Here is a 13,112-nt window from a genome sequence, read left to right as displayed (position 1 = left end):
TGGCAACCTTATCTCCTTCCCACCCAACAGCCAACCTACCTTTATCATTTCTTCTGCTTGGGTTTTTTTTTAACCTCCCACTTTAATTTGTGGGATTTTTCTGCGATATTTCCCCTCCTTCCTTCCCATCACTATCACTACTTCTGTTTTCCCCTCCCCTCTCTTACCACTGGCCTGCTCAACTTCCTCTTTCCCACGTTAATAACTTACAATCGGTTGAAAAAAAGGAATAATTGATTAAGCTGATCAACCACCCTGTAGTAGAATGAGTAGTAATTTTGAAGGGTCTGTCATTGGAGAGCAGAGGTTTAAGAAGTTGCACTATATCTTCGAAATACTTAAACGCATCTGAGCCTTCCCACAATAGTTCTTGGTGTCGGGACCACAAGTCATCCTTCACCGAGGATTAGGCTACGTTGGCTTGGAGCTGTGTCGTCCACCTAAGTCTCCTTGTGCCAGGCAAACACCCAACTAAAGGATCGGGGGCCGGGCAGAGAAGGATGTTATCCCTGAAACCCAGCAAAAGCCTTAATGGACAATGGTCACTCTCAGTTCTATTACCACATGGAACACCTTGTGCCAGCAATTGTGTATTAAATTTTAAAATGGTCACAAATCGGGTTTTTAAAAAGCATCCAAAATGGAATGAATGTTCATACTGAACAGTGATCTCTCTTTTACATCATCTTCAAATTGTTGTCAGGCTCCATTGGTAAATGCAAAGCTACCAAAACATGTGGAAAGTCACCTCCTTTGTTCCAGGTACCCTCAGATGCACATGACCTCTTTTGTGCATCTTTACATTTGGAAATCAGCCCAACCCCATCTCTAGAAAGTCCTGATCTTCCTTCCTTTCCTTTCTTCACTCTGGTATTGTTTATCCCTTGTTGTCAGGCATTCCTGACATCATCCCACTCAGTCACTCAGGGATGCTTTTTTTGGAAGTGGTCCAGCATCAATATCTTCCTCTTGCTACTCATTTTAGAAATCTCTCCTTCAATTAGCAACTGTTGTTCATGATTGAGCAATCTTACTGATTACTGCTTTTATTGCTCCGGTTGGGAACATTAGAAGTCTGTCACTATAAGGCAACAAAGAATTGTTAGCTCTTTTTTCAGTGGTGTTCACTTAGAAGATTGCCAGTTGCATTTTGGAGCTAGAGAATTTTATTGCGATAGGGTTCTGACTGCTGTTTCTTCAGTAGAAGTTGTTTGATGTTTTTATGAGATTGAGACCACAAAACCAAGACCATCTGCCACCTTCATCATGGATTGGTCTGAGTCAGGGGTCCCCAAAGTGGTATCTGTGGACACCATGGCACCCACGAGCCCCTTTCCTGGTGCCTACCAAGTGACAATAATTTTGAAAGGCATTCCGTTAAACAGAGCTTCTGCCTGAAATGTTGAAGAGTTACTATTAGAGTTATGCACGACCTCACTTCCTGACATTGTGTGGTTGGCTCCGCCTTTTGTGGCAGCCATTTTGTAGGTTGGCTCTGCCTCCTGCTGCAGCCATTTTGTATTTGTACCCACTGCCCTGTGCCAGAATTTCAAATGTGCCCACAGGCTGAAAAAGGTTGGGAACGACTGGTCTAGGAGATCAGCGCATGAGGTGGAGAGGGTTGGATTCTGTGATCAGCACATGAGGTGGAGGGGGTTGGATTCTGTGGTCCGTCAGCAGACAGTGCTGATGGTTACTGATCTCCCCACTGAAAGAGGAGGAATAATTGAGCTATTTCACCCCCTCCCCACAGAATGTTCTTGACCTGCATGACTGTTATTCCATTCATGTCCCACAACTCCAGAAATAAATTTTCCCAAGGTTAGCAATGGCCCTTTGGGGGAAAGAGGTGAAAACTAGGAAGAGAAGCAATCCTTGTGTGATCCTCACATGGTCCTTGCTCTGGTTCAAACCTAATGCAACCTACAGTGATACAGAAATGGTGCCACTTGATGTCCGTTTTCTAGCAACCATGTAGACTCTATTTACTACTAGGCTGATTCTCACAATCCAGTATGTGGTATTTATTGTATTATGCTCACAATCACATGGGCAAAGCTTTATAGCTTCACTATATGTCCAGAATCCATTTTTCAATAGATATCCACATTTCATATACTAAAACTTATTCTTTGTTGACGTGATCATCCAGTGAAAGCTACGCAGTATTGGTCTCTGAATTTCTGAAAAGCTGTTCTCTGTACTCATCTTGTAGCTGGATTTACAGCCATGTACAGATATCCGAAATCAGTCCTGTTGAACTGAACTGGACTGAGTTTATTTTCATGTTTGTGTGGTTAGGACTGTGGCATTAGTCTACTAGCAATGCACATGAGGACTAGAATAGGTAGGAATTACAATTAGAAAATATTAAGAAGGCATTGTAGTCATTTGTTAAGATCTTCTGCAAATGTTTCAATTAGTGCTGTAATTGGGGTCAATAAATGCTAATAGCCTCTAGATCTTCCTGGTGGCCAGAGGTTTCTGTGTTATTATTGACCAATGTACATGAGAAATGTCATCCTGGTTTTCATGCTAAAGCAGTACAGGCATTAGAGTGATTTTATCAGGGCTTTAATTACAGTGTGTGCTTATACCTATTTTTTGTTTAAAGAGCTTGAATGAACAGAGGTCACAGAAGAAAAGACAAAAATGGTGTGACCTTTTTGACACACCAATTTTTGACTGATTTGGAGTTCTTCTTTGGCTAGGCATAATAAAGTGACTGTTTTGGTATATGCATTGTAGAAAATTGCTGAAGTTTGACGAATGGTTGACGTGTAAATGTTGGTTTCAGAGAGTAGCTGTGCTGGCCTATAGCAGAAGAGCTGGATTCGGGTCCAGTTGCACCTTAAGACAACACGATTTTCAGCATATAAGCTTTTGAGACTCAAAGCTCTGACAACGAAGGGAGCTATAGAAGCCCCTCCCACCCTGTTGCTTCGTCATACTAAGCCTTGCATCAGTTACTGTATATAAAAATATCACTATGGCAGGGGCCTGAGGCTGGACTCCCCTTCACAACTGAATAATTAGTCCTCTCCATTTTGCCTTTCAGAAGTACCATAAAACCTTTGGTTATGTGATACATAAATAATAATAATACAATAAATACAATAATAGTACAGTAATTCTAGAATAATAATAAATCTATTGTTTGGTTTTCAATCTTGTTTTTTATTGATGCGATATTGTAATTTCCATTTTTTCTCTTTGGTGTTGTGAGTTGGTTAGAATGTTTTGCTTATTTAGATATCTTTACATCACTTTTCTTCCAGCGTGGTGGAGCCAGTGTGCTGTAGTGGTTAAGAGCGGTGGTTTGGAGCGGTGGAGTCTGATCTGGAGAACCGGGTTTGATTCCCCACTCCTCCACATGAGCAGCGGAGGTTAATCCGGTGAACTGGATTTGTTTCCCCACTCCTACACACGAAGCCAGCAGGGTGACCTTGGGCTAGTCACACTCTCTCAGCCCCACCTACCTCACAGGGTGTCTGTTGTGGGGAGGGGAAGGTGATTGTAAGCCGGTTTGATTCTGCCTTAAGTGGTAGAGAAAGTCGGCATATAAAAACTAACTCTTCTTCTTCTTCCCAACAGCTACTCACAACAGCATTCTCCTCTCCTCCCTTGTAATTACTTACATCAACAAGGTCACCAGTAAGCATCCATGGCAGAGTGGGGACTCCAGATCCTTGTCCAACACTCTAGCCAGTACAGCATAGAATAATAGAAACATAGAGTTGGAAGGGACCTCCAGGGTCATCTAGTCTAACCTCCTGCACAATGCAGGAAATTCACAATTACATTCCCAGTGATCCCTGCTCCATGCCCAGAAGATGGGGGGCGGGGGGGCGGGGGGACCCACCAGGATCCTTGGCCTGGAGGAAAAATTGGTTCCTGACCTAAAGCACACTAGCTCTCCAACATATGTCAAAGTGGCATATTTTTAAATGCACAAACAAACATTAGTTGGTTCTCTCTCTCCTATGCTTGAATATACACAATTTAGAAAAGTGAATAACTCATTTGGGGTTGTCAGCATTCTCCAAGGTTTGAACTACTGCTGAGTTATATGCACACTCAATCGAGATACATTATTGATTCGACTGTCACTTCAGATAAGGTCTGAACTGCTCCTCGTAGATCAGCTAAACAGATCATCCAGTATCAAAAGAGAGGCCAGGATCGGGTCACTCACTGCCTTTGTGCTTTCCTGTTCCAAGAGTTCAGTTTCGACAAGAGCTTCTGAGAAAGCGCTTGATGGAGAGAAAACAAGCAGCCCTTCAAGAAGCCCACGAGGAGGAAGAAAGACAGAGACGCCTTGATGTTCTTAGGCAACAGGTACCTTTTGTTTTTCTGTTTGTAATGTCTTCATGCGCAATTAAAGCACACGAACAAAGCAGAACATTGCAGCAGAGAAATCAATCTGCCGGAGAATGGTGGATAGGAAGGGGTCCTCGGTATTCTCAACTCTGCCTCCTCACTCATTGTGTGTGTTGTAATATAACTCTGTGGGAACATTGATATATTAACACACACAGCAGAAACTGTTGACAAGAAAAACTAAAAATAGACACAATTTTCTCTGCCACGTGTAGGAAACTGGAGTGAGGTGTATAGGCTCTTCTCAGTGATCATTTCTGTGACCTAGAATCAATGAAGTTGTGCTATAGCATTTTTCAGGTTACCTCCTGTTTCAGTTTGTCTATGGGAGACTTCACTTTTAGCATCTGTTTTCTGATCAGTACGCATTTTGTTCACTCACTGCAATACACTTAAGGAAAGTCCCGGGTCAAGCGAGACCATGTCCCTCGACCTTCCTTCACTATGGCCTTTTATGCAGGGATGTTTCCCCGCGGTCACCCCCAGCCCCGCCGACTGCTTCAGGGCTTCCTTTTGATTATGCATGCCTTTTCCACCATCAGAGGTTGCCTCGCTCTCCCCGCGCATTCTGCCCATGTTTTCCAGATGCTGTTTTAGCCAGAAGCTGGAACATGTGGGCAAAATGCGCGGGGAAATGTCCCTGCATTAAAGGCCTCTCTGTATTCTCACAGGTGCATTCTGTCTTTCTTTTTACATCCTACTCGTTCACTGTCCTGAGGGAGCAACACACCTGTGCTTTTGTTATTGGCACATTGATGTCAGCTGTGGCGGGAGGGGGGGACAGTTGCTCTGACAGGTGCTTTTTCTGGCCCCACACCTGCACGCTCAGCTTTTGGTACTGCTTGAGTAAAGTGCACATGACTGGTTGTTGGGGTGGTGTTAATGATTTGGGGGCCCTGGGCAAAAGTCCAGGGTGGGGCCCCATAATCACTGCCAGTTCCTGCCATGCTGGGGAGCAAAGGGTATTCCAAGGCCATACGCCACATGGTAAGGGGCTGATCAGGAGCCCTGCCTTCCAGATTCGGTTTCTGCTTAGCCTTTATCCCGATCCTGGTTATCATCAGAATTACCTGGCACATCTCAACTGTGCACAGACTGGAAAGATATGCTGGGATACTGTCACCTGTGGCAGTAGCCCCAGTGTTAAGAAGAGGCTCAAGTCCTGGCTCTGGATCTAAGGAACAGACGATCACTCTTTGGTTGGTGGTGAAATTATTCCACTGGAATCAGTTCATCAAAGATTATATTTTGCTTTATATCAATTAGCATTTTTTATTAAAATTTCTTAAACCGCAGCAACAAAACAGAGAAAAGGCATAAAAACATACCGACTAAGTACACCATCAGAAAAAATAACCAATAAATGCTATCCCCATAAGCATAAAAACAAAAATACCAGCATAGAGTGATTATGATGCTTTTTCTAGCTATTATGTTGTCAGATCCATCCTTGGTACAGCTCCTGACCATAATGAATCCAATCTGGATGCATCACTGTTTTTTTGGTATGCTGTTAATTTCCCCAAGGGGTATTTGTCACGGTGGATTTTGCTTTGGTTTCGAATCGGAGCAAACAATAAACCGATTTAAATAGCTTTTTCATGGCAGCGCAGCTTCCCTCCCCATCCCGAGGCATTTTCGATTTTTCACAGAAGAAACAGCGCACTTCTCTGCGCTGTTTACATCTGCTCCAGCTCATGACTCACTGCTTCAAATCTGCCAAATCCCGCCCACTCTTCCCATGATCCTGCCTCGCTCCATTTGCCCCCCCCCCTCCAGACTTTCATACACGCCTCCAGCTCGGCTGGGCTGCCCGGCTCCAAGAAGCCGTTATGGCTCTCTTGGGGCTTTTCCATGCCGCCGGCTGGGAAGGAAGTAGGGAAGAGGGCAGGGGGGAAGGAGAACGGCAGCAGCGGCTCCTCTTCCCTCAAGCCAGAATAAGACCCTGGGAGGGAGCCGCGCGCCGAACGGGCCAGCCAAGTTGCCGGCCGTTTATGCCTGGCAGGTCTTGCCTTGGATTTGCTGCTCTCTAGATGCACATTTCCCCCATCCAAATTCTCAAAACCCTGCATGGGGCGCTTACTGTTGAGTTCTGAGAATTTGGATGGGGAAAATTGCATCTGGGAAGGACGAGGGCTGCCCAGGGCCACTGCCCGGTTAGCTGCCTCTCCTCTCCAGACAACCACCCCCCAACAGTCCCTGCCTGAAACCCGGAGGCTCCCTTCCTCCCAATGTGTGTTATGCCTGGGAGGTCTCACCTTGGATTTGCCGCTCTCTAGATGCACATTTCCCCCATCTGAATTCTCAAAACCCTGCATGGGGCAATTACTGTTGAGTTCTGAGAATTTGGATGGGGAAAATGTGCATCTGGGAAGGACAAGGGCTGCCCAGGGCCACCGCCCGGTTAGCTGCCTCTCCAGACAACCCCCCCCCCCAACAGTCCCTGCCTGAAACCCGGAGGCTCCCTTCCTCCCAATGTGTGTTATGCCTGGGAGGTTTCGCCTTGGATTTGCCGCTCTCTAGATGCACATTTCCCCCATCCGAATTCTCAAAACCCTGCATGGGGCACTTACTGTTGAGTTCTGAGAATTTGGATGGGGGAAATGCATCTGGAAATGTGCAAACCCAAGGCAAAACCTCCTGTGCATCAGTGGCCAAGGAGCACCAGACCTCCTCCTCCGACCCCCGCCCGGGAACAGGGGAAACCCCCACCCAACCTCCCTCTGCAATCCCCCCACTCTTCCTCAACTCGGCGCCCTCCGGCCTGCCTTTCCAGCCCGCCCCCGGGGTTCCCGAGCAGCTGGGCTCCCGGCCGTGGGTAGGGCCCAGCTAGCCGGTGAACTGCAGCGGCTCCCTCGCTCGACTCGCTCCCGACAGCCGGGCGGAGAAGCCGCCGCCAGAGAGACCTCTGGCCCTTTTCCGCACCAGCCCAACTGGGAAGCGGATCTGCTCCGAAAGGATGAGGGCCGCCACTTTTTTTGGGGGGGGGGAATTAAGCCTTCTGCCTCTCCTCTCCATACAATCTCTTGTAATCTTGACGCAGCACTTTGGTTTTAGTATGGCACTCAAACGCAGAGCGATGATGGCCCTTTCGCACCATCTCTGCGGCTATTTTCTCAAACATATCAATGTTGCGATGCGATTTGAGCAGAGCCCGCTGCATCCTGTGCTCGCCCCATATGGAGAGTAAATCGAGCATTTCTCGTTCCCTCCACGAAACACCATGGACACCAGTTGATTTTTGGCTTCCAGCCATCGAAGAAAAATGCAGCTTCTTCAGGTAAAAGAGGTTTCAGTTGATGCGGGCATAATGCGGGTTTTGTTGCTCGGTTCAGGAAAACTCGGAGCTGCAATGAATAATCAAAAATTTGGAGCGCCTCAAATCAAATTTTAAACCGCAGCAAAGCTCCGTGAAAAATTCCCCCAAGAAATTTCTCTTTTACTTTCAACATCCAATCTTGAATTTTGTGCTCCCCCCCCCCGCTCCCCTTCCATTTCCTGGCAAAGACCCGTCTGGCAGCAGAAGCAATATGTAAGGCTACCATTTGACGACCGCTAGGGAAATCAGGTACATAATTTAATGTCTCTGGTCTATAGGGAATTTGTTTTCTCAACCCTGTCGATACAATCTTCACCACTTGCTCCCAATAACTGAAGGCACACTTGCATATTACAATAAGTATTCAATGGTTCATATCCAGCTCTTTCTCGAAAGAGCTCAAAGTGGTTCACATGGATGGGATCATCCATTTTTGCCTCACAACAATCTTGCAAGGTAGGTTAGGCTAACAGAGGTCCAGTTTCAGCTAGTGACCTTCTCAGCTGGGTCAGGGATAAACACGGGTGTCCATAGTCCCATTCCATCTTTCTGTTATGCAACACCGGCTATGTATTTTGAGAACCAATAAAGCCTTCCCATCAGAGCTGTATTAAGACATGCTGAAGCCCAAAGGTACGTCAAATTGGAGAGACCCCATAGCATGCCTAAAAATAGTAATTCAGCAATGTTTAGTCTTTTTTACTATTTAAAGGCCTCTTATAATCTGAGGCCCTGAAGTGTACCTTGGTTAGCTTGTGTATAAATCCTGCTCTGCATCTCAGTACCTGCGTCTTGAAACAGATAACATACAGGATGTGTTATTTGGGGGTGGGGGGGAGGCGCATTCAATCTGTGCTCTGTCTCACTCCTCAGTATTTTTCTTGCATTAGTCACTTGATTAGATATGTCAGCAGCCATGCCCTGCTTCAGATTGATTTACACTCTAGGCTCTAGCTAGTTTTCTTTCTCCCAAAACATCATTAGGCCAAGTCTACATATACTGAATGATAACTCATTTTGAAGCACAAAAGCTATCTAGACCTCTTGGTACACAGAGCATCCTAAAGGAAAGAATCGCTGGGCCAGTGGATGACCTAGGCAAAGAAAGGGAACATTTACTTTATGCAAGTAAAATGGACACAAGCATTTCTATTCTTCTTGGTGGCAGCTGCAGAAGCCCCCGTGTACATTGTTCAAGGTTTACATTTCCAGACCCATAGAAGGAATCTGCCCACACCCACGATCAAAGTCTTTTTTTAAGTGACTCCAAGGATAACTGTTTCCAGCTGTGGAATGACTGAAGGAATTCTTGGAACATAAGAGGGAAAAAACAAGGTGTATTTGGGGAAACAATAATAAATTTCAAGCATTGTGTTTTATAAGCCCTTGAGCAATGTGCCTAAGCCTTTGTGTATATATGTGAAAAATGAAAGCTTTCAGATGTTTTAGTTCAGGACTGCTTCCAAGAAACATCAAAAACTACAAATATAGGGAGAGACAAGATGAAAACGAAAAGACAAATTCTCGACTAAATCAGCCAGCCTACTTATTGACCTCTCTAAGACTTACAATGGTCAGTGCTCCATTCCATAGCCGGAACACTCAGAGTGGCCTGACAAATGAAATCCTGCATAAAAGCAGACTTAGCAGGTTCCATTAGTCCACTATCTTGCCCATTTTCATTCGATCAACTGAAATTGAAACTGAAATTTCAGGAAGTGTATCCTGGAAAGGCACCTGCACATTTCTTCACACAATGCCTGATTAACTTGTCGAACATACTGCCACAGGATATAGGAAAAGCCACTGGGTTAGATGGATTTAAAAGGGAACTATACAAATTTACATGGAATAGGTCCATCAGTAGCAATTAGTCGTGATGGCTACATGGGATGTTTATGTTCATAGGCGTGCACTAAATACCAGTTGCTGTAAAGGGGGAACACTCTGGGGCAACTGGTTGGCCACTATAGAGAACAGGATGCTAAATTAGATTGACCATTGATCTGATCCAGTGGGGCTCTTCTTATGAGGTATCATTCTACTCAGTCTGGAAAACTTACCCATATTGAAAGAACAGCCTTGCAAATAACATGAAGATTCCAGGCCAAACTAGACTTGACAGTGTCCACGGGTCTGACTTGTGGCAACACCACCATTTTAAAACCGAAAGGTCATTTAAAAATAATATGAGAGCCTGATCCTGACTGGGCCCACAGTGTGGTGGGATGAGGCGCTCTTGTCCCCTCTGTGACTATTCAAGTGCTGATACAGCTGTGGGGTAGGGGTGGGATGTGGCCATTTTGGCACTTGAAAAGGCATGGGGGAATGAGTGCCTCCTCCCACCATGCTGTGGGCCCAGTCAGGATTGAGCCCTTGTGGCTTTTTTAAAAATAGCCTAATTAGGCTTTAAAATGGCAGTCGCATCCATGGGTCAGACCTGTGGATGCTGTCATGTCTAGTTTGGCCCTCAGACATCACTCAATTCTGGACTTGATCGTTGTTTTAGCTGAAAATACTTGAACCACAATTTAGAAGGGTCTAAAGTTCTGATGTGCACCTCTGTTGGATGTAAAATTTTATTTGATATCAATTCAATCCATAGTGAGTCCAGTCCCATTCCAAAAATTAAAACCTCTGTCTCTGAAAGCATTTAATTCTCAATGTGGCTAAATCTGAGAATTGTTAAAACTGGAGATTGAAGCCATGAGCACCAAAGGCAGATGTTTCTAGAAACCTGAAAACAACAACCGGATTTTCAGAAAATCTCAAATCTTAAAAAAAAAAAAAAAAAAGCCCTCAGTGACCATTAGGGCTGCCAGCCTCCAGGTGGTGGCTAGAGATCTCCCATTATTACAACTGATCTCCAGGGGACCAAGATCTGTTCCCCTGGAGAAAATGGGCACCTGGAAAAAGGAGCCCAGGGGCACCTTTGAAATTCTGACACAGGGCAGTAGGCACAATCACAAAATGGCTGCTGCATGAGGTGGAGCCGATAACAAAATGATAGGGAGTGAGGTTATATATAATAGTAACTTTTCTCCAATGTTTCAGGCAGAAGGTGTTTAACAGGATGCTTTTTAATCTGTACAGCCAATCAGAATCCTTGCTGGGCATACACCCCACCTAGCCCCTCCCCCTTTCTAAAAACAATTAGCAGGCACCAGGAAAGGAGTCGGTGGGCAGAATGGCACCCACAGGCACCACGTTGGGGACCCCTGGTCTAAATTTGTAGTTGAGGATATACTTAAGGAAATTATAGAGGAGAATATGATCTTGTCAAAAGTTAAGAGTCTTCAAATGTATTGTCGCCCACATTTTCCACTGCTACCTTTTTGGATGTAGTCATGGAATTCTCTGGAATACATTGGAAATACCTATAGAAGGATTGGGTTGTGCAGCCTTTGTCTTTTAAATCTGTTGTCTAGAAACCTGAAAGGTCAATCGTTGGGTCATGCCAGATATTTGAATGGTGGACTCTTTCCACATCGCCCCACAGGTTGCCATTGTTGCGGAGTTTGATCCTGTTCGAATGATGGCCGACACAGTGGCATCGAAAGCTCGGATGGGCATTGGAACAGAAGAAGAATTCATTCTGCAAAAGCCTCTGTTTGAATTGCATACATTCACTGATGAGCAGGTATTTGGTCATCTTGCACCATGTGTTTTGCATCCATGCCATCAACAGAAGGATTCAAATGTAGACAGTAGTTTTGTGACAATCAGACTTCTGGAAGGGGTAGATGTGGAGAGGGAAGCTCCCTCTCCTTATTTCTTTTGATTAGGATAAAAGGTTCGGGGTCAACTCACCGTATAAATGCATGCACCAATGTGGGCATCCCCATGTACCTCCCCTTATATTAAAAGCTTGTGAAGTAAGAAACTTAATAAGAAAGTTTTTCACAAGACTTCTGGTTTCTATAGAATTCCTCCTCTAGTCACAGTACAAAGTTCAAAAAGTGCATTTCTTACTGGAGACACAACCAACTGAGTTCTGGCTAACTTGGAAGTGCTTAATCGATGGGAAGCTAAAATAACTTTTTTTTTCTTTATGTAGAAAAGAGTTTTGTGGCAATAAGATGTAAGGACCTTTTGCCGAGGCTATGCTTCGTTAAAATCTTGCTCATTCAACTTTTCTTCTTAATATTCCAGGCATGTTCTATGTATTTTACGACTGAGGGCTGTTTCACACATTATGGTAGTTATGTAGAGGTTGCAATTGCAGGTGGTCCCTGGCAGTGGCACAAAAAAACATTATCTGTGCAGCAGAGGTAATTCAGGAGGCGTACATATTTTACACTGGCTACCTAGAACTCCTCCACGGTGAAAGGTGACTTGGAGTAGCCTTCATAATGTGTGAAGTGTTCCTGAGGCTCTGCATACAATGCAGTGGTTGCATTGAGATATCTGAAGAGCCAGGTTCAATATGAAAGACCTATCCCTGTGCTTGACCTTCCTTTGCTTCTTCCCCTGCATCACTGCCACTGTTATCTTCTGGCTTTTAATATATAGCCACCATTTTGGCAATTGCACAAGCCCATTTACAGTATCACAGGGTGGAAGGAGTGGTTACCACAGGTTGTGGGCTACCAGAGATTGTTGGTAGGTTGCAACTTTTAGTGTAAGGCAAAGGGTATTGCAATGTCTCTGAAACAGCTTTTTGGATAAATAGATCTGGCATGATATAGTGGATAAAAGGGTTGGACCACTGGAATCAAATCCCTGCTCTGCCATTGAGGCTCACCTGGTGACCTTAGGCCTGTCACAGTTTCTAAGCCTAACTTACTTCACTGGGTGGTGGTTCTGAGGATAAAGTGGAGGAGGGACAATAAGGTAGTAGACCACTTGTGGTCTCTGTTAGGGAAAAAAAGTAGAAAATAAATGAAAAATAAATACAATATTTTTTTAAAAAAACAACAACACTAAAGAGATTTAAATGCCCTGCTTTTGGTACCTGAATATACATGTCACCATACTTATTACCATATTTGGTATTCTTATTATTTTTTATTTAATGAGCAAACCTCATGTTTCCAAAAAAGCATCCAGAAGGGTATGTGTGTACCTGTTCATGTGGGGACTATATTCAATAGATTTCATTAGTCCAAGCTATCTTCATTTACATTTCTAATAGCAAATGGACAAAGATGTTACCCTCTGTCTTTTAATGAGTTGACATTACAACCAGAACAACGTTTTCCAAGGTGCATGGCTGATCGTCAGTATCCTTTCTTTTAAACAGATCATTTCCGATGCCCGGATTCGTGTGGAACTAGCTCTTCGCGAAGCTGGACTTCATAAAACACTTTATGCCCGAGAGCTTTTGCCTAAAATCCTTCCACCCAAACCACCAAGGAGAGACATGAATTCTGTATTATTTAAAATGTAGAACTGGGACTGAATTGAGAATCTT

At 44.5% G+C, this 13,112-nt stretch overlaps 1 protein-coding gene across 1 annotated transcript in view; it reads left to right on the top strand.

The window, feature by feature from the left end:
* Positions 1-13,112, top strand: part of CCDC148 (coiled-coil domain containing 148) — a 101,872-nt gene extending 88,760 nt beyond the window's left edge. The window contains exons 12-14 of the mRNA XM_056861510.1: positions 4,221-4,338; positions 11,199-11,339; positions 12,942-13,112. Coding sequence (XP_056717488.1) covers positions 4,221-4,338; positions 11,199-11,339; positions 12,942-13,088 — 406 coding nt within the window. The 3' untranslated portion in view covers positions 13,089-13,112. The remainder of the gene's footprint in view (positions 1-4,220; positions 4,339-11,198; positions 11,340-12,941) is intronic.

This window comes from Euleptes europaea, chromosome 15, assembly GCF_029931775.1.
Source record: "Euleptes europaea isolate rEulEur1 chromosome 15, rEulEur1.hap1, whole genome shotgun sequence".
NCBI lineage: Eukaryota > Metazoa > Chordata > Lepidosauria > Squamata > Sphaerodactylidae > Euleptes > Euleptes europaea.
Note: the sequence above shows the minus strand (reverse complement) of the source record. Positions and strands in the feature narration are given on the sequence as shown.